This window comes from Amblyomma mixtum, chromosome 4, assembly GCF_055824585.1.
Source record: "Amblyomma mixtum isolate Tamu chromosome 4, ASM5582458v1, whole genome shotgun sequence".
In the NCBI taxonomy this organism is placed as follows: domain Eukaryota; kingdom Metazoa; phylum Arthropoda; class Arachnida; order Ixodida; family Ixodidae; genus Amblyomma; species Amblyomma mixtum.
In genome coordinates, this window is record NC_143015.1 from 161,277,347 (window position 1) to 161,296,574 (window position 19,228).

The 19,228-nt window shown below is 47.3% G+C and overlaps 1 protein-coding gene across 1 annotated transcript in view; it reads right to left on the bottom strand.

Annotated features, from left to right (window-relative positions):
• Window positions 1-19,228, bottom strand: part of LOC149349035 (uncharacterized) — a 54,091-nt gene that overhangs the window by 32,545 nt on the left and 2,318 nt on the right. Inside the window, exons 3-12 of the mRNA XM_089541116.1 lie at window positions 17,713-17,790; window positions 15,139-15,246; window positions 12,491-12,621; window positions 10,461-10,684; window positions 9,825-9,922; window positions 5,564-5,647; window positions 2,482-2,563; window positions 2,318-2,419; window positions 1,212-1,243; window positions 244-429 (exon numbers count right to left, since the gene is read on the bottom strand). Coding sequence (XP_089397242.1) covers window positions 244-429; window positions 1,212-1,243; window positions 2,318-2,419; window positions 2,482-2,563; window positions 5,564-5,647; window positions 9,825-9,922; window positions 10,461-10,684; window positions 12,491-12,621; window positions 15,139-15,246; window positions 17,713-17,790 — 1,125 coding nt within the window. The remainder of the gene's footprint in view (window positions 1-243; window positions 430-1,211; window positions 1,244-2,317; window positions 2,420-2,481; window positions 2,564-5,563; window positions 5,648-9,824; window positions 9,923-10,460; window positions 10,685-12,490; window positions 12,622-15,138; window positions 15,247-17,712; window positions 17,791-19,228) is intronic.

Here is a 19,228-nt window from a genome sequence, read left to right on the forward strand (position 1 = left end):
TATATAAAACACACAGCACCATACAAGTAGTACGCTCTGTACGGCTGCACATACCTGACCTCCGCAACAAAGTTTTTCACATGGGTCTCATCTTTTCACTGTGCTTCGTTAATTTGAAATCCCCCAGCTAATTCAAATATTTCTCGCAGTCTGAACGGCTTCAATCCACAAGTCTTCCATCCTGTCAGAATGGGCCCTCAGCAGCCCGAGAAGGCTTCAACGTGGCCGTGCTTCTACCCTTACCTGTGCTACATAGTGCTCCGTCCGGTCCCGAACGACGTCCAGGGCCCTCTGGATCAGCACTGCAGCCTGAGCCTGTTCAGACAGCAGCCGGCCTAAGCTCGGTGCCAGGTTCTCGAGTCCGGGGTCACGACCCACCGCGTCAGAGACACGCCTCAAATACTCGTCCTGCACGGCCACTTTGGCTTGCTGCAGTACACAGAGAGAAGTGTAAACAGACCCTCGGCAGGTGCTCCGGGGCAGATGGGAAGAAGAAAAGACTTAAATTCCGAGGGGATGCCAGAAAGAAATGCACCAGGTTAAGAATGGCCACTTCTCAGTTATAAGACACTTGCACCCAAACTTCAGCACTACCTGCGGTGCGCACCATCTCCTTTCATCCTTGAGAAAGGCATATATAACCAGGAAACGCATACAAGCTACCTCTGTATTGGCTTGCCACATGTGCTGGACCTTTCAATCTGTGAAAGTCAGCAGCGCATGCCATCTTCGACAGCTGTTAGTTCCTCACAATAGTCAATCTCACTGAAAAACATACCAGACCATGTTATTCGCTCAATTTTTGAACTCTACTCCCCATGTTGGACATGTCTACCATGAACACAGTGAAAGCTTGTTTTAAGTTCCTCAGAAACGTGCACCACCGCGAATAGAATATGGACACTCGATCCTGCTTCATTTATTCCCTGCAATACCCATGTCTAGTGGGTGCAAAGGTGCAAATTCCATGCGAGTGCATTGAGCATGGGCAATAAATGTGACACCACAAGTCAATATATCTACAGGTTGTCCCCGACAGCAACTGCTGCAAAATGGAAAGGCGGACAGCAGCACTACCATCTCAGCATGTAAAGTTAGGCAGATGTGCAGCTCATACCATTTTGTACTGGCTTCTACTATTAGGTGCTAGAAATGGCATAGTTGAATGCGAAAAGCTTTTGCTAGGCTCTAACAACACAGAACAAGCTCACCTTTTCTATGTCACTGTCCGTCAGTTTCTTTGCTGAGGAAGAGAAAAAGTGGGGGACACTCCATTAGGTCAATGGGATTTCACGTGACCACAGAAGAGCATGCTGGTCTCGGACATACACTGTTGCTGCACACCCAGACGTAAAGGCCAAGCACTGCTTGGCACACTCACACAAATACAAGTTTGTGTTTCTAACCTGCCAAAGTGTGCTTACAGGAAAAAGCTGCTTGCAACACTGGTCACCACACAGATCAGATCAAAAAGAAAGCTTCCCGACAGGGTCATCCCAACGGGGTGCCGGACAATAAAGCTCATGTTATCTGTGGCAAAATATGCATCCAGCCCAGACCATGGGCAGCCTAAGCCCACAAAAGCCACTCCTCACACCTTTTCTTATTCAGTCAGGAGGCCACAGCACACACATGCATGCACAAACAATGAATGCCCGTAATGCCAAAGAGTGCTTCTGACAAAAAGGCGACCGGACCAAAACTACATTCCCTCTACTACTACTACATCATCATCATCATCATCAGCTGACTACGCCCACTGCAGGGCAAAGGCCTCTCCCATGTCTCTTCAATTAACACCTACTACACCCTGTCTATACTACTGCCACCACCCCAGCTGTTGCTGGGGTGGTGGCAAATGACAGTGCCAGTCCGAGCGTATAGTAACACTGTGTGCAGAATGTCTGCTCTCGTGAAGCATAAAGGAGGGAAAGAGCGTTGATGTAGTCAGGTGCAGTAAGTAAAGGTGTGGAGGGTAGCGGTGTGAGGGTGCCACATGCGCAAATACAGTCGAAGCTCCTTTACAACGGTTTACAACGAAACCGGTTTACAACAAAATAATGAATATAACGAAGGGATGACTATTCCCCTTGGAAGCTTGGTCAGCACGGGCTATAATGAAGCTATGGCTATAACGAACAAATCACCGGGCCCCTTCAAATTCGTTATAATGAGATTCAACTGCAGAGTCAGCAACAATGACATTTTTCTGAGGAATGTCACAGATACTGCTGTCACTGTAAATCAGCAACTACACCTGTAGAATGATAAGCGTGTTCAAGCACTGACATGGCCCAGCAGGGAGAAAAGCCCCCACCTCTGAGCTTGGCAACCAGGGCTTCCCGGAAGGCAGGGAACCAGCCACGCAGTTCCCGCTCCAGGATGTGTGCCAGGAAAGGCATGGCACTGCGCAGCAGCTCTGGAACAAAACGGACCAATGAGAACGCACTTGGAACAGCTCGGCTGGAATGGGCAACCCACCGGTGTTGTAGAGGCGCAGGTCAATCAGCTGGCCCTTGGGCGTCCGGTACACATACGGCACCGTCGGTAGCCTCTCTTCCCCCTGGCAGTCAAAAAACAGCAATGAGGCACCACTGAATGCCCGCAGCGGTGGCTCAGTGGCTAAGGCGCTCGTCTACCGAGCCGGAGTACCCGGGTTCGAACCGGACCGCGGCAGCCGCGTTTCAATGGAGGCGAAACGCAAAAAAATTCAGGGGGCACTTTGGCTCTCTAAAATGCTGCAAGACGAAAGCGTTTCCTGGCGCACTGTTTGTTTTTATTTACTTTTTATTTTTCGCATTTTGTCATTTTTTATTTTTATTTTTGTTCCTTTTCTTATTTTTATTGTTTTTTATTTTTATTTTCATATCTTATTTTTATTTTTTTTTATTTTCGTATTTTTATTTTTATTTTTCCTTTCCTTGACTTTATTCCTTTTATTTTATTTATGAAACCCATGCATTCACTAGATGCACCTTAATTCATGCTCGAACCTTGAGCCTTCGTGGCGGAGTGGTAGTGTCTCCGCTTCAAATGCCAAAGGCCCTGGTTTGATTCCCACCCTTAGTGCAGTTTCTTTTTAAGCTGTCAGCCGAGAGGCGGACAAATCTGCCGACACAGACAGTATGAGGCATTAAAGGGTTTTTCCTTAAAAAGAGTCCGTGTTCTGTGCGATGTCCCACTGCACATTAAACATCCCCAGGTGGTCGAAAGTATACTGGAGACCTCCACTTCCTTCCTTTCTTCTTTTACTCCCACCTTTATCCCTTCCCTTACAGCATGGTTCTGGTGTCCACCAAGATAAGTGCGACAGCTTCCGTGTCATTTCCCTTCCTCAAAACCAATTTTCATTTTTTTACCAGTGAATACACTCCTTGAATTGTGTGTGAGCTTGCATAGACAGACCCACTGAACTTCATAACAATGAAATGTGCAACGACAGCAAAATTTTTAGTTACTGTGAAAATTTTGCCGCAGTAAAGAAAGGCTTTTGGATTTCACACTGATACAGTAAAAACTTGTTGTTTGAAACAAAAAAAAAATGCAGGAGAAAATGTATTATCCGGAAAAAAGTATGATCCAAGCCAATTAATTCTGAAAAACATAACTGTTGAATAGGGTACAAAACCATAATGAGAGCCATGAGAAAAGAGCCATGAGCCATGAGAATAATGACAGCCATGATGATAAGAAATCCTTCTAGCATTGTGCGTGAACCTTGAGTGAAATAAATATGTGTCAGGGCACTTTAGTCTTCAATCAGGCCAGGGTGCCATGAAAACATGAAGACTGCTACTAGGGAGACCTTCACAATCACGATTTACTACTTTCAAGAGGATCAAATGCTCCAACTGTTACGAGTGTCCATGGAGGCCACATATATATATAAATATCACTGTCTCATGAATAGATTTGGTTTGGTTTATGGGGTCCAACGTCCCAAAGCGACTCAGGCTATGAGGGACGCCGTAGTGGAGGGCTCCGGAAATTTCGACCACCTGGGGTTCTTTAACGTGCACTGACATCGTACAGCACACGGGCCTCTAGAATTTCTCCTCCAAAGAAATTCAACCGCCGCGGCCGGGATCGAACCCGCGTCTTTCGGGTCAGCAGCCGAGCACCATAACCACTGAGCCACCGCTGCGGCTGTCTCAAGAGTACCATTCTCGAAGGATTTTGTAACTATGCATGTCAGCTGCGGACTCTTTTTTTCCCAACAACCTGCCAACGAAGTCCAAAACTGTGAAATCTCTCTGCACAATGAGAAAAACTGAACAAAAAGCACAGACTTTTGAGAGGCTCCAACTCCCTGCCTCAGCTCTGAATGCTGCGACAGAAAGCCTTGGTTCAATCAGCACAAGCGCGCTTTTTTCTTCTTTTAGTGCGGTACCGCTACTGGCCGCATTTTCTAATTTCGGGCACACGTACGTATGTATGTCCCTGAACCCTGCTCTGTGTTAAGACTGCCTACCAGGTTGTACACACCTGGGAGACCTTGAAGATAAATGCCTTCATGGCAAAGGAAGCCTTTAGGGTAAAAACCTTATGGTAAATGTCTTCCGGGTAAAGGCCTTTAGGGCACAGGCCTTCATGACATAGGCTTTTAGGTCAAATGCCTTTAGCACATACGGACCCTAAGGCCTATCATAAAAGCCTTTAGATCAAATGCCTTTAGCACGTAAAGGCCCCGAGTGCCGACTGTAGCTAGAACTACTGCATGACATTCCGTGCTTAGCCATGCTAAACAGTCTGCTAAGTTTATTTTCTTTGGTGGTCATAGCAGCTCGATGAGGAGTGCCGGTAGCAGTACGTGGAAATGGGATCTGTTCAGCTCTGCCCACACTTTGCAAACACTCATCAGGCAGTTGTGGCCACCCCAGCAGCACAGCTGATTGGCCCAATATTGGAAATGTATTGGCAAACACTGGTCCTAGAAAGGAATAGAGTAAAGCCAGCCACTCCAATATTGGAAATGTATTGGCAAACACTGGTCCTAGAAAGGAATAGAGTAAAGCCAGCCACTCCCAATATTGGAAATGTATTGGCAAACACTGGTCCTAGAAAGGAATAGAGTAAAGCCAGCCACTCCCAATATTGGAAATGTATTGGCAAACACCGGTCCTAGAAAGGAATAGAGTAAAGCCAGCCACTCCCAATATTGGAAATGTATTGGCAAACACTGGTCCTAGAAAGGAATAGAGTAAAGCCAGCCACTCCAATATTGGAAATGTATGGCAAACACTGGTCCTAGAAAGGAATAGAGTAAAGCCAGCCACTCCAATATTGGAAATGTATTGGCAAACACTGGTCCTAGAAAGGAATAGAGTAAAGCCAGCCACTCCAATATTGGAAATGTATTGGCAAACACTGGTCCTAGAAAGGAATAGAGTAAAGCCAGCCACTCCAATATTGGAAGTGTATTAGCAAAGACAAGTCCTACAAAGAAACAGAGTGAAACCAGCCATTTCGAATCTTGGGCCAATTACCTGAGCTGCTTGGGCATAAGGACAGTGTCGGCAAAACCCCGCCTGCACCCCTGCCAAGAAAAAGGCTGGCCGCTCACCAGGTGGCACTTCTCGAATGTCTGCTTCTTGATCTGGTAGCGCACAAAGAGGCAGAGGTGCTCCAGCTGGTTCTCTGTGTCTGCCTGCAAGCGGAGGGGGAGAAGGAGTCAGCACACAGAGGGCCTCCTCCTGCTCACAGATAATTGATCAACCTAATGTCAATACACAGACAGAATAGCGACCTAGGCAGTATACCCAATCGATATGATTCATTTTTTTGTGGATTTTGCATCCACTTTGAGAGCCCCTCATGCCGCTGTTCCGCCTCACGAGTCCCTTAACCCTCCCGCATCAAAAGTTATGGCTCGGAAGAACAAAACCTACTGAACATCCCTTGCACATATTCTCTGTGCGCACGTCCTCCAAAATCAGAAGCACTCTGTGGCCACCAAGTAAGCCCTGGGCATGAACACATGCAATCTGTCCACAGGAGGCAGAGGGTCCCCTGGCGAAAATCTTTACAGCCCGCCGAGACAAAGAAAAGCCAAACTCTTCTAACTGTTTTATGGAGCGCACAAGCTGGCCAAAGAAAATGCACTCATCATCGTAGGAGATTTCAACGCCATGGACAGGAGTTGGGGATACCAGAAACAAGACATCAAGGGAAGGACATTAGTGGAAGTAGCGGAATACTTTGGCTGCAGTCTAATCACAGATCCTGCGACCCCCACGAGAATCGGGAATAGCGTGAGCACGGACACATGCCCGGACCTCACCTTCGTAAGGAACAGCAGGGAGTCACAGTGGGAAAACGTGATGGAAAATCTAGGCAGCGATCACTTTATCCTCCGGACACGAATAGCATCCGACACCATAAGACGCCAGATTGGACAGGCGAAAATCACTGACTGGAACGCGTTTCGCGGGGCTTGCAACAAATCTGAAGGAGGTATCCAATCACTGGAGGAATGGAGCGGCATGCTGAGAGAAACGCGACAACGATGCACAAAAAGTCTAAGGAGAACGACAGCAACGCCTGAAGTAGACGCCCACCTCAGACTATGGGAAGCGAGACGCAGTCTCACCAAAAGATGGCGGAAGCAAAAACACAACAGGAAACTAAAACTAAAGATAGCAGAAATTACGGCAAAGGCGGAAGAATACGCGATGCAACTCGCGAAACAAAATTGGGAACAACTCAGCGACTCACTTAGGAGAACTCTAGGCACGGCCAGAACCTGGAATCTCTTAAGAGCACTAATCGATCCGACCAAAATAAAATCAGAGAACAATAAAGCCATCCAGCGGTTCATCCACTCCTTCGAGGGATCAGACATCGCCCTACTGGAGAAGGCACGAGAAAAATGTTTCGGCGATCACAACCCCCTGCGATACCAAGGAACGTATCGAGGAGCCGAAAACGAGAAACTCGACCGCCCCATAACTGTGGAAGAGGTTTACGCGGCAATAAGAAACACCACCAGAAACACAGCAGCCGGAGCGGACAGAATCGACAACGCCTTAATCCGCAACCTGAGCGACGACCTCATACAAGAGCTCGTCACCTTTCTTAACAAACATTGGGAGGCGGAGACGGTTCCCGAAGATTGGAAACACGCCGAAGTAATAATGATACCTAAACCTGGTAAAAAGCTACAAATTGAAAACCTCAGGCCTATATCACTCACGTCGTGCCTTGGCAAGCTTTACGAACGGGTTGTAACTTTCAGACTGCAAAATTACATGGAAGACAACGACTGTGTACCACATACCATGTTCGGCTTCAGAGCGAAGCTCTCGACGCAGGACGTTCTCCTCCAAATACAAGAAGATGTCCTGCGAAACGTACCTCGGACGGGAGAAAATGTCATAATGGCCCTGGACATCAAGGGGGCATTCCATAACGTCAGCCACGAAGCGATCCTTACGGGCCTAGACAACCTGGATTGCGGACGCAGAATCCACGGCTTCGCCAAAGCCTTCCTGTCCGATAGAACTGCCACCATCGGCATAGGAGACCTTCGATCGGAAAAAATTCGCACTCCAAACAAAGGAACACCCCAAGGGTCAGTTATCTCACCCCTACTCTTCAACATAGCTATGATAGGCCTAGCTCGAAAACTACAGAACATCGAAGGCATCAGGCATGCAATGTATGCTGACGATATAACAGTCTGGACAAACACGGGCTGTCTCGGAGAGAAGGAAGAAAGGCTACAGCAAGCGGCCTCTTGTGTAGAGCAATACCTCGCAGAAAGAGGACTCGCATGCTCGACCGAGAAATCGGAACTGCTGAGAGTCTGGAGAGGCAAGCAAAACCGGACCGTCCCAACCAACGAGGACCTAAAACTCAACGTCTACCTAGATGGGACGCCCATACCCGAAAAGACAACAATAAGAATTTTGGGCATGTGGGTTCAATCCAACCAGTGCAGTACTCACACTTTTACCCTACTGAAAGCAACAACGCTACAAGTCGCACGCATGATCACCCGCATCACCAACAGGCGACATGGCATGCGTGAAGAAGACACACTAAAACTAGTCAGAAGCCTAGTAGTTAGTCGAATCACGTACAGCCTACCCTACCAGTGCCTCAACAAAAATGAAATACAACAAGCGGATGCCCTGCTACGCAAAGCATATAAGACAGCGCTCCGACTACCACGCAACACGTCTACAGAAAAACTCATGGCCCTGGGATTACACAACACCTTTGAGGAGCTACGAGAGGCGCAGCTTGAGTCGCAAAAACTCAGGCTGTTGCAAACAACGACAGGAAGAGCGCTCCTGCAGAGGCTCGGATACCGCGAGCAGATGCGAGAAATGTCGAGGACGGCAACGATCCCCGACGAGCTTCGCAAGACCCTCAAGGTAGCGCCAATACCAAAAAACATGGATCCCAACCTGCATCGAGGCAGAAGAGAAGCAAGGGCCGAATTCATCGAGAAAACATACGCTCCTCAAGCCACGACCGTGTATACAGACGCGTCTTGGAGAGGAGGAGATACCAAAATCGCTGTAGCGGCGGTGGTCGATTCGTCTTTACGCGAAATGACCAGCGCGTCTCTCCGAGGCTGCACAGCTGCAGAGTCCGAGGAAGTAGCCGTTGCTCTAGCGGTGGCAGAGGGCTATAGAACCGGGCGGTCACTAACAATACTTACGGGCTCTCAAACAGCCTGCCGAAATTACATGAATGGCAGGATAGGTCGTCACGCACTCCGTATACTCCTCGCAGCGAGTGACAGAATTAAAAACCGGGAAGAACAAAACGACAAGATCCTACACAAAATTGTGTGGGTACCGGGGCACACGGGGGTTGCAGGGAACCGAGAGGCCAACAGGATAGCTCGAGGATACATTACTTTCCGAGCTTCCGACGAGACCGCGGAACTCGCGCCAGCACCCAGGGAATACTCGGCCATACTACAAAACTATAGAGGCAGCAGAATGCGATATCCCCCACCGCACAAATCTCTCAGCAGAGAGGAAGCTGTCACTTGGAGACAATTACAAACAGGCTCTTTCCAAACCTACATATACTAAACAAAATGCACCCTACGATATACACGAACAAATGTCCCTGGTGCGACGAAAAACCTACACTATACCACATCACATGGGCCTGCCAAAACATAGACGTGGTCCCCAAAATACAAAACCCGAGTGCGGAGCAGTGGGAGACTCTGCTGTCCAGCGACCGCTGCGAAGACCAACAAGGTCTGGTACAGCGAGCTCAACGGGCGGCAGTGGCCAGCGGAGCCCTGGACTGAGGGCAACCGACCACTGATTAGAGGCGGACGACTTCGACAGAGAAGGCTCCTGGGGGTAGAACCAAGACGTCTCTGAAGAAGCCCCCAAACCGCAGGAAAAACCATTACTGTAAATAAAGTTTTCCCTTCCCTTCCCAGCCCAAATGGTTTATGGAACAATTTCCAGTTGGTTCCATCTGGAACCAGCTGGGTACCTGTTGCTTCCAACTGGAACCAGCTGCAAATTGTTCCATAAACCAGTTGAGCTGGGAAAGATTTTCAAGAAGCCAAGGTACTAGTACCCTGTTTCTTTAGCTGTCCGGGAGATCAGTGCAAATGGAAAATCACTTCTACCATGCTTCTCTCTCTTATTCTCAAGTGTTGGTCTAGCAACACAGGCAACGGAAAGACCAAGACAGATGCACGATTCTTTCTTCTCGCCTCAACCAACAGTACCAGTTATGCAGTGCAGTGCCCCACAAGGAGCATACACAGAGAAGCCACGAAGCAGAATAGTGGGTTGACAAGCGCGCAGTTGGATCATGCGAGGTGAGATGACGTGACTGACCTCAATGGTGAGCTCAGCGACAAGATGCTTGACCCGCTCCTCCTGCAGCCTGGACGTCAGCAGGCTGGCCGACACCGAGGGCAGTCCCACCAGGGCATCTGCACACATGCCACTGCTGTGACTACTCCGACACATCCTCCTTCAGTAGCGAAATCCATGTCACTTGGACAGGTAAACCGAGTAGGTAAACTGAGTAGGTAAATCGGTTAGGTAAACAGAGTAGGTAAATCGGTTAGGTAAACCGAGTAGGTAAACCGGTTAGGTAAATTGAGTAGGTAAATCAGTTAGGTAAACCGAGTAAGTAAATCGGTTAGGTAAACCGAGTAGGTAAACCGAGTAGGTAAACCGGTTAGGTAAACCGAGTAGGTAAACCGAGTAGGTAAACCGGTTAGGTAAACAGAGTAGGTAAACCGGTTAGGTGAACCGAGTAGATAAACTGGTTAGGTAAACCGGTTAGGCAAACCGGTTAGGTAAGCTGAGTAGGTAAACCGGTTAGGTAAACTGAGTAGGTAAACCGGTTCGGTAAACCGAGTAGGTAAACTGGTTAGGTAAACCGGTTAGGCAAACTTAACCAGATTAGGACCAGATTTACACTTAACCATTACCAAATGGGCTGAATGAGCGCCAAACACTCACCCAGCAGCAAGAAGCAGGCGCGTGACAGGGCAGCCCAGGCGGCCCTCAGGCTGAGGAAGTGTGAGTCAAGGCGGTTGCGGGCAGTGACCACCAGCAGCCGCAGGGCCAGGGCCACGTCCCGCAGCAGAGTGTGGTGGGCGCCCACCCGCCCACTCTGCACCACCCGGCTCAGCCGCCAGCGGTGGGTGCGCCCCGGGAAGGCCCGGCTCCCCACCTCAAACTCCCTGGACACAACCACCACAGGTGACGGGTCAACACCAGCCACGGCGAATAAAGCCACCAAAATGTGGAACAAACAATGCTACCCGGGTTAAACCATTGAGGAAAACCCCTCAAGGTGGATTCCCCCAAGGCACTCCGGGATTTGGGGGATTCGCCAAAACACTGGACTAGAGTTGTTGACCAATTCAACCTGATCTCTGCCATCTGCTAGCCATCCTGGTTAGTTCAAGTAGCAGAGCTACTACCCCAGACATCTGGTGGTCCCAGTATTATACCCGGACCAGAAAAAATGTTTCTTCAGCAGCAAAGTTTCCGTGAAAGCTATACAGTTTTCCTTTGTAGCCGTACGGCTGCAGCTGGGTGGATGCCAATAAGCAGTTGCTCACTTGGGTGGATGCCGATGAGTCATTGCTCCCTTATTTCAATTCTATCTCAGATTCTACCTTAGCCACATAAAAAAATAATGAAACCTTTGCCTAGTTTAGCTCTGAAATTCACAACAGCTTGTAAGCCACAGCTTTTCCTGTGAAAGATGCTTTGCCACATGCCATGTGTGTCAGCAAGTTTCAATGCCATTTCTGTGCTAATATCTAAACTACTCCTTTAAAATTGACTTTGTTCACCAAAACTCTGTGATAACACTGTCCATTTAACAAGGATGGTTTGCTGATTCATCTTTGATAACGTTGAGGAACCGTAGCTTAATTTCCCAAGCGTAGAACAAAAAGGAAATGATCAGCATAAGCCGTTTAGCCCCCCCCCCCCACAGTAACTGACAGAATGCTTCCAGTATCATCAGAAAGGGCATAACGAAACAGGTATTTAAGGACGGATCTTCTTCAAACCTAATAAAGTGAATTACAAGAATGCTAACAATGCTGTACAAACCAGGAACGGGCGCCTAAGAGCTGTGCTCTCAAACTTACCCGACGTCCCCACAGTTTGTTTATGAAAATGGCTGAAGGTGGCGACACATGTATTTTATTTTTTCACTTTTTGCAGCTTATGAAAGTTCTGTTTTCAGTGAAAGCAGCCATTAGAACGAGGTAACCTGTCAATACAGATTTGAAAGTTTGGCAAAAAGGACCGGCACCAAAAACACTTAACACAGGACTTGTGCCAACCAGTGTTCTTTGTTAAGTGTTTCATGTTCCCAGCCCCTGTGTCAAAGTTTTAAACCTGGAACACGTAGCAAGCAGCCCAAATCAAAGTAGAATCGATACAGGACAACTGTAATTTGTACCGCAGGTCCCTTTAAGCTGAACTTGTGACAGCTTCAGCCAATTTTAAGGCGAAAGCCTTTAATGCCTCACTGTTGTCGACAGAAGGTTGTCGACAGAGGTGTCACGCTTTTCGGTTGGTCGAAATGATTATGACGTCAGAGTGTGCGGATTCGCAGTAATGAGGTCACCCACGGATGCCTGACGCCCCCTTTTGGAGCAGACGACAACTAATAATATAGTTGTCGTCCTCTCCGACAGGGGGAGTAAGGCGTCCGTGAGTGACCACATTACATACCTCATTACTGCGAACAGAGCCATGGATACAACCGAACTCATCGAAGCAGAGAGGGAGTCGTGCTCAAGAAGCAGTCAAAGTCGGCAGTCAAAGTGTGTAGTTGTAATGTGTAGTCAGAGTGTGTAGTCAAATACAGCACTAGTACAGCACAAACAGTCTCGCAGTCAATGCCAAACAGTGCGCCAGGAAAGGCTTTCACCTTACAGCACTTTAGAGAGCCAAAGTGCATCCTGAATTTTTTTTTCACATGGTGATACTGAAGGGAGTCCAATGAAGTGGTCTCTCCTCACCCATGTTCCCGGATGGAGCGCAGCTGGGCCTGGTCTAGCCGGGGTGGCCGGCCCTTGGCATCCCGGGCTACCGCATCCACCTCCTCAAAGTTGGGAGCCGTGAACACATCCCGAAGGCTGGTTGTGTGTGTCTGAGGGGGCAGGAAGGTACATAAATGACACACATGGACAGAACGACTGCATATGACACACACACATACAACAGCACAACTTGACAAGATATGCAAATATCGCCACAGAAGAAAATTGGTTCACACATATAGGTTTGGTTTACAGGAGTTTAACGTCCCAAAGCGATTCAGGCAATGAGGGACACTGCAGTGGAGGGCTCCGGAAATTTCTACCACCCGGGGTTCTTCAACGTGCGCTGACATCGCACAGTACACGGGGTTTCTAGCATTTCGCCTCCATCGAAATTCGACCGCCGCAGCCGGGATCCATAACCACTGAGCCACCGCGGCGGCCTGGCTCATACATATAGACCAATACAACCCTGTCATGTAAGTTAGATGCGGTGACACTGCTGGCACTGCTTAGGGGTCACAACTGGGGGTATGGCCCATAGGGACAATGCAAGCAAAGGTGTTGAAGGTAGTCTTCTGCTTTCACAGTCAGGTCGCCCTACAATCGATAACATCCTAGTAACATCGTGAGACAGAGCACGTAAGTCTAAGTATGAAGCATCATTGCAAGGCCATTGTAGTTTGAAAACACCAAAACAACTGCACGCCGGAGTTACCGCAGGGTGGGGGTGCGCAAGAGCTGCCCATAAAAACACAAATGAACAAAACTTTCCAAAATAACTTTCCCTTTTCACGTTGCAACTCTAAAGTCAACAATTCGTTAACAGCTAGCTAGTAATTTTAAGAACAGCATGAAAGAGTGTGTGATGTCATTTCGAAGCTATCTTGATAAAAAAAAAAACCTCACGATAATTGTGTGCTGTGATGCTGGAGGTGCTCAGTTAGCTGGGCGTTTCTCAGAAGTGGGCCAGTCACTTGTGCAGGCTGACATGCTGCCACATATGCTACATTTGCTCACATACAGTTGTTCAAACTACTAGACAGCCCAGACAGCTCTACACGGAAGGCAGTTTCTCAAGCGGCATGATAAGCGAACCGCGCATGATAGCAGACAACGGCACCACCAATACTATTGGCACCCTTCAACATCTGGGAGCACCCCTTAACCCTTTCACTGCCAGGTTTTATTACTCACATCTGCACACACCCTGCCGGGTTTTTTTGCATGTTAGTTTCCTGGAAATTTTTTGCTAGTAACGCACTAAAATGCTCTGCAGGACATGTAGACATGTTTATTCAGGATAATCTTATAGATATTAGTTGTAATGAATCAAATCTTCCAGCACCAATCTGGCCTGTCGGATTTCCTCCTCTTACGCGGATTTTTCGGTGGCAGGGGGACTTCATCGCTGTCATCACTCGACAAGGCACTTGGGTGGGCGCCTTCCTCGTCCTCATTATCATTGAACTCCGAATTCACAAGCAATTTTGAATTTCTTCGTCCGTCAAAGCGCGGACAAGTGTGGCACAGAGCCTCATGGCTGCTGTGCGTAGACCAAAACGAAGTCACTCGCATGTGGAAACATGCGCGCCATCTGTTGTTTAAAATTTACCCTACAAGATCTATGAATTTCGAGTCTCTCCATAGATGGCGCTACATGTTTGCATAGTTTTTTTTACATGAGTATTATCGGGAGCGGCAGGGGGTGAGTTAAAAAGCCAAAACGAGTTAACTCGGGATAGGCAGGGGGTGTGCATATGTGGTAGCCCGAGTTACCTCGGGAGTGGCAGATTAAGGGTTAAGGGGGAACACTGGTCTTGAAAAAAAAATTTTTATTAATGAAGTCACAATTACGAAATCTTCAGGGCATATGTATTTTTGTGTGCTGATTCTAAATATGTCATTTAATTTCATGTAAAACAATTCCTTGAGCACTTATGCAATCTTTATGCTAGTATTTTGCGGAGAGTTTTGAAGAAAATTTGCTGCGGGAAACTCGCTGAAATGTATGCCATTGGGTTCTCTTGACACCAAGGAATACAATAAGGGTGAAATTGTCTTCCTGCCTATCATAGAACTTAAGTTATAGAGTTTTGAAGTTGTCGCTTGAGAAATGGGAAGGAAAGTGTGTATTCCTGTTTCTGAAGTGGCAGCTTCAGTACCCTATTACTCAAGTTCTATGAGAGCCAGGATGATAATTTTACCCTTATTGTATTCCTTGGTGTCAAGAGAACCCAATGGCATACATTTCAGCGAGTTTCCTGCAGCAAATTTTCTTCAGAACTCTCCGCAAAATACTTGCATAAAAAGTGCATAAGTGCTCAAGGAATTGTTTTACATGAAATTAAATGACATACCTAGAATCAGCGCACAAAAATACATGTGCCCTGAAAATTTCATAACTATGACTAAATTAATAAAATTTTCTTTTCAAGACCAGCACGATTCCGGTCTATCAGGAGCTCGAAATGTTTCAAACTGAAATGGCCAAAGACTACAGCGACTGCAGCCAGGACTGAAGCCACAACACTCCGCAGAGCTCCAGCAACATGAAGATGCGAAGTGGAACATGAGGACCAAAAGCCACACCAAACACCGAGTCCCAGCACACAGCACATACACACCTTGCGGCCATCTGCGTCAGTGCCTAGCAGGGCAGGTGGAAGCTCAAAGACAGGGGCCGGCAGGCGTAGGGGGAACTTCTTCCAACGGAAAAGCACCCTTTCCGCGGTCTGCACAAAAGAGAGATCCCAGCAGTGGCTGCTTGTGAGTGCCTCTCATCACAAACAGGACAATGCAGTTTTGGCCACAGAGCCTTCAATGCTCTTGGCAGATAATGTGTGAGTGCTGGCTACAAGTAGAGCCACACAACAGGCACAGTTGCCACGAATACACCATAAATGATAAATTCTGTGAACGCCCTACAAGTGCACATGCATGAATTAGCATCCCTTTCCGCCGGGAAGGGCAATCGCTACCACAAGTACCTCAGAATGCGTCAGTGATGAAATAGTCGCACCACCTTTAAATAAATCGCAGACACCTTTCAAATGCTTTAATATAAATCGTAGGCACATGAGGATCATATTAGCAATACATATATCTGCTTTCGTTTACGATCATTGATGCAATGGCAGGTGCAGCTTCAGCCAAGGTGACATAACAGGAACGACAGGTCATCGTTTGCCATGCAGCCATTATCTCCACATTTAGCGCTACAGCCAATCGGCACGGACCAAAGTGGACATGTCGCCAATTCCTGGGGTGGTATTCTGCCGGTGCTGCCTTTTGCGACATGTCACATATGGGCGGGGCCTAAAAAAGTGCTTACAGATGCTCGAAGAAACGGAAAAAGCCGCCGGCACTTTCGTCTGCGGTGCATTCATTCACTCCGAGAAGCGACAATTTACCACTGCTGATTCACTAGCAGCAGTAGTTTCGTATCTTTTATAGCAAGAATATTTGCCATCACATGACGTCTAATGTTCAAAAAAACATTTGCAAATTTAATATAAACTCGCTTTACTTCATTTAAGTCTATAAAACACCGCGAAAAAGCTCCAAATCTATTTTTCTTTCGTTCCGGACGGTTGTGCTAGGTTTCGGCTGTGTTTCGGGCAGTTGCAGACGGTAGCAGTGCAGCTGGAGGTCCCATTAGGCTTGTGCGCTCCAGAATCGAGAGCGTATCTAAAAAACTAGGCTGAATTGGAGCTTAAACTTTATCGTCGAAGCAAGGTAAATCATAGCGAAAAGTAACAACACCAGTAGTTGCCGGTAAACATGCCGACCGGAATCGCAAGGACTGCTGAATTGGCTGAAGCGGGCGGCTCTCGCTTGAAAGGACGTCGCCATGTTTTCACGCTAAGGGCGCAAAAGCCGCAACTGCCGATTGCGTTCGTAAGCTAACGGTAGCCCGTCGCCCGCCCGAATCGCTTCAGCGCATTCCGTTGTTCGACTAAGTGTAGTAAATTGGGGCGACGTCACGATGACGTAGCAGGAAGGCGGGTCCATGTCGTCACGCCGCCGTCACCGCGGCTCGAGCCAATCAGTGAAGAGCGAATGCGACATGTCGCAAAAGGCGACACCGGGAGAATACCACCCCAGACTACAGCCCCCGTTCTTGACTGGGCCAAGAATATTTGCCTGGGCACAGGGCACTCAATGAACACTACGGCTACATGCAGGAACTTTGCACGCGGTGAGTGAATGACACTGAACAGGGACAAAGATAGCAGAACCAACAAAGGCCAGCACACATCCCACTAAGCCACGTAGTAGTACAGGCAGTGGAAACACCGCGTCAACATTTCACTAATGACTACTCCACAGTATATTCATTGGTCAATTGATTACTCCACCGCATTATACTACATGAGTGGGAAGCATTTTCTGTCTTCCTTTAAGGGGGGACACTGGTATAGAAAAAAAAAATTTTATTAATGAAGTCGCAGTTACAAAATCTTCAGGGAATATGTATTTTTGTGTGCCGATTCTAAATATGTCATTTAATTTCATGTAAAACAATTCCCTGAGCACTTATGCACTTTTTATGCTAGTATATTGCGGAGAGTTTTGGAGAAAATTTGCTGCGGGAAACTGGCTGAAATGCATGCCATTGGGTTCTCTTGACACCAAGGAATACAATAAGGGTGAAATTGTCTTCCTGCCTATCATAGAACTTAAGTTATAGAGTTTTGAAGTTGTCGCTTCAGAAATGAGAAGGAAAGTGTGTATTCCTGTTTCTGAAGTGGCAGCTTCAGTACCCTATTACTCAAGTTCTATGAGAGCCAGGATGATAATTTTACCCTTATTGTATTCCTTGGTGTCAAGAGAACCCAATGGCATACATTTCAGCAAGTTTCCTACAGCAAATTTTCTTCAAAACTCGCTGCAAAATACTTTCATAAAAAGTGCATAAGTGCGCAAGGAATTGTTTTACATGAAATTAAATATCTAGAATCTAGAATCTCTACATATCTAGAATCAGCGCACGAAAATACATGTGCCCTGAAAATTTCATAACTATGACTAAATTAATAAAATTTTCTTTTCAAGACCAGTGTCCCCCCTTAACTCGACAAACAAACACACAAACACAGGATGAACTTCAATGCAGAGTGAAGCGTGTCCATACTGCTTCTACCTGTCACTTCAAAATGGGCCAACTTCTCTACAGTGGAAGAAGCAAGGCAGGATACCTCCTTTATTGCCTGGACGGTGCTGGCCAGCTCGGCCGGTAGCTCACCGGGATCCACATGAAACTGCAAGCACTCCCTCTGCACAAAGGGGGGGGGCATAATCCACTATCAGAACCCCAACATCATCTTAAAGGGACACTGAGGAGAGCTCTATTAATATTTTTTTTTATAGCAAAATCCGATAGTTCGGCATTTCATGGCTTTGTTGCCACTTGGCCGGCAGCGAAAGATGCATTTATTTCTAAGAAATTTGGATTCGAAGTTCAAAAAGTTTTTCCCGCCGCTCTGATTCAAACTTGGGATTCTCCTATGATGACACAGGACTAAGTGACGTGAAACATGACGTGCACATGACGTAACGCAGACTCCGTGATTTCTGGAGGCCAGCAGTGCGGCCATGAGTGCAGCCCAGCAGTAGCCAAAAAGAAAGCTACCGCCGGCCGCACGTTGAAGGCATCTATCGGCTATTGCGGCCGTCGCTTCATTTACGTTTGCACCGGCGTTTTGCCTGCGTTACAATGGATCCCGTTCTCGAAGTCGTCAACGAAGTTCTCGCAAATAGACACCTTTAGCATACCGTGCACCTTGTTTACCGTTAGCGGAATACCGGGAGCCCGCATACCGCTGTGACCCGGCGCTGATTGGTCCCGGCGCTGCAGGAGCGCGCGTAGCTGTCGGGTACGTGGCGCCATCTGGCGTCGTCAAGGAGATTTGCGCATGCATTTGCTGCGCCTCAGTGATTCGTGATTTCTCGTGTCCTAGTGTTGCTAGAACCAATAGTTCTAGCAACACTGTTTTGTCCTATGACGTCATGAAGCTTGTACTTGCGAGTTTGGCCTGTGGCGGCGATACCTGTATTTTGGTTCTTGCTCTTTTCTACGTTACAAGAGCTTTGTTGTCAGTATGAATGGCATTTTTGTAATCAGGAGCTGGTATTCTGTCGATGCAAGTCAACTTCAATTTCTCCTCAGTGTCCCTTTAAAGTCACTGAGGAAGAAAAGACAAATCAACAAGCTAAGGCTTTCACTAACCTCTAGAAGAAAACTATCCGATCTTTCTCCTGTTCGCAAACTTTTTTACCACGACAGCACTGAGTCATCCTCAGCAAATCAGCATAGCGCACTGTAACGTAGACCTATACTCGCATTCATTTCTACCTAAAGCATGAAAAGATTAGAATAACTCATCATTACCATCAGTGCCCATAACAAATCCCATCCTGTTCAAAAATACGACGCGAAACATGATTCAGTGATCCCCCAGGTCAGCTTCATCACAGTACTATACATGTGTTATCTTTTGTTTGCCTTCAGTCTTTTTTTTTGTGTTGTGTTGGCATCAACGTTACGTGCTACAACTATTAACTACTTTTAGCCCTCCGCTCTGTACTGTACAGAGTACCCCGACGGTATCAGAAGAAAATAAGTAAATATTACTCGCGGCCATCTAGAATGCAGACAAACTCACGACCAAACAAACTCACGAGTTCATGCAAATTAAAAAAACAGGTCACACC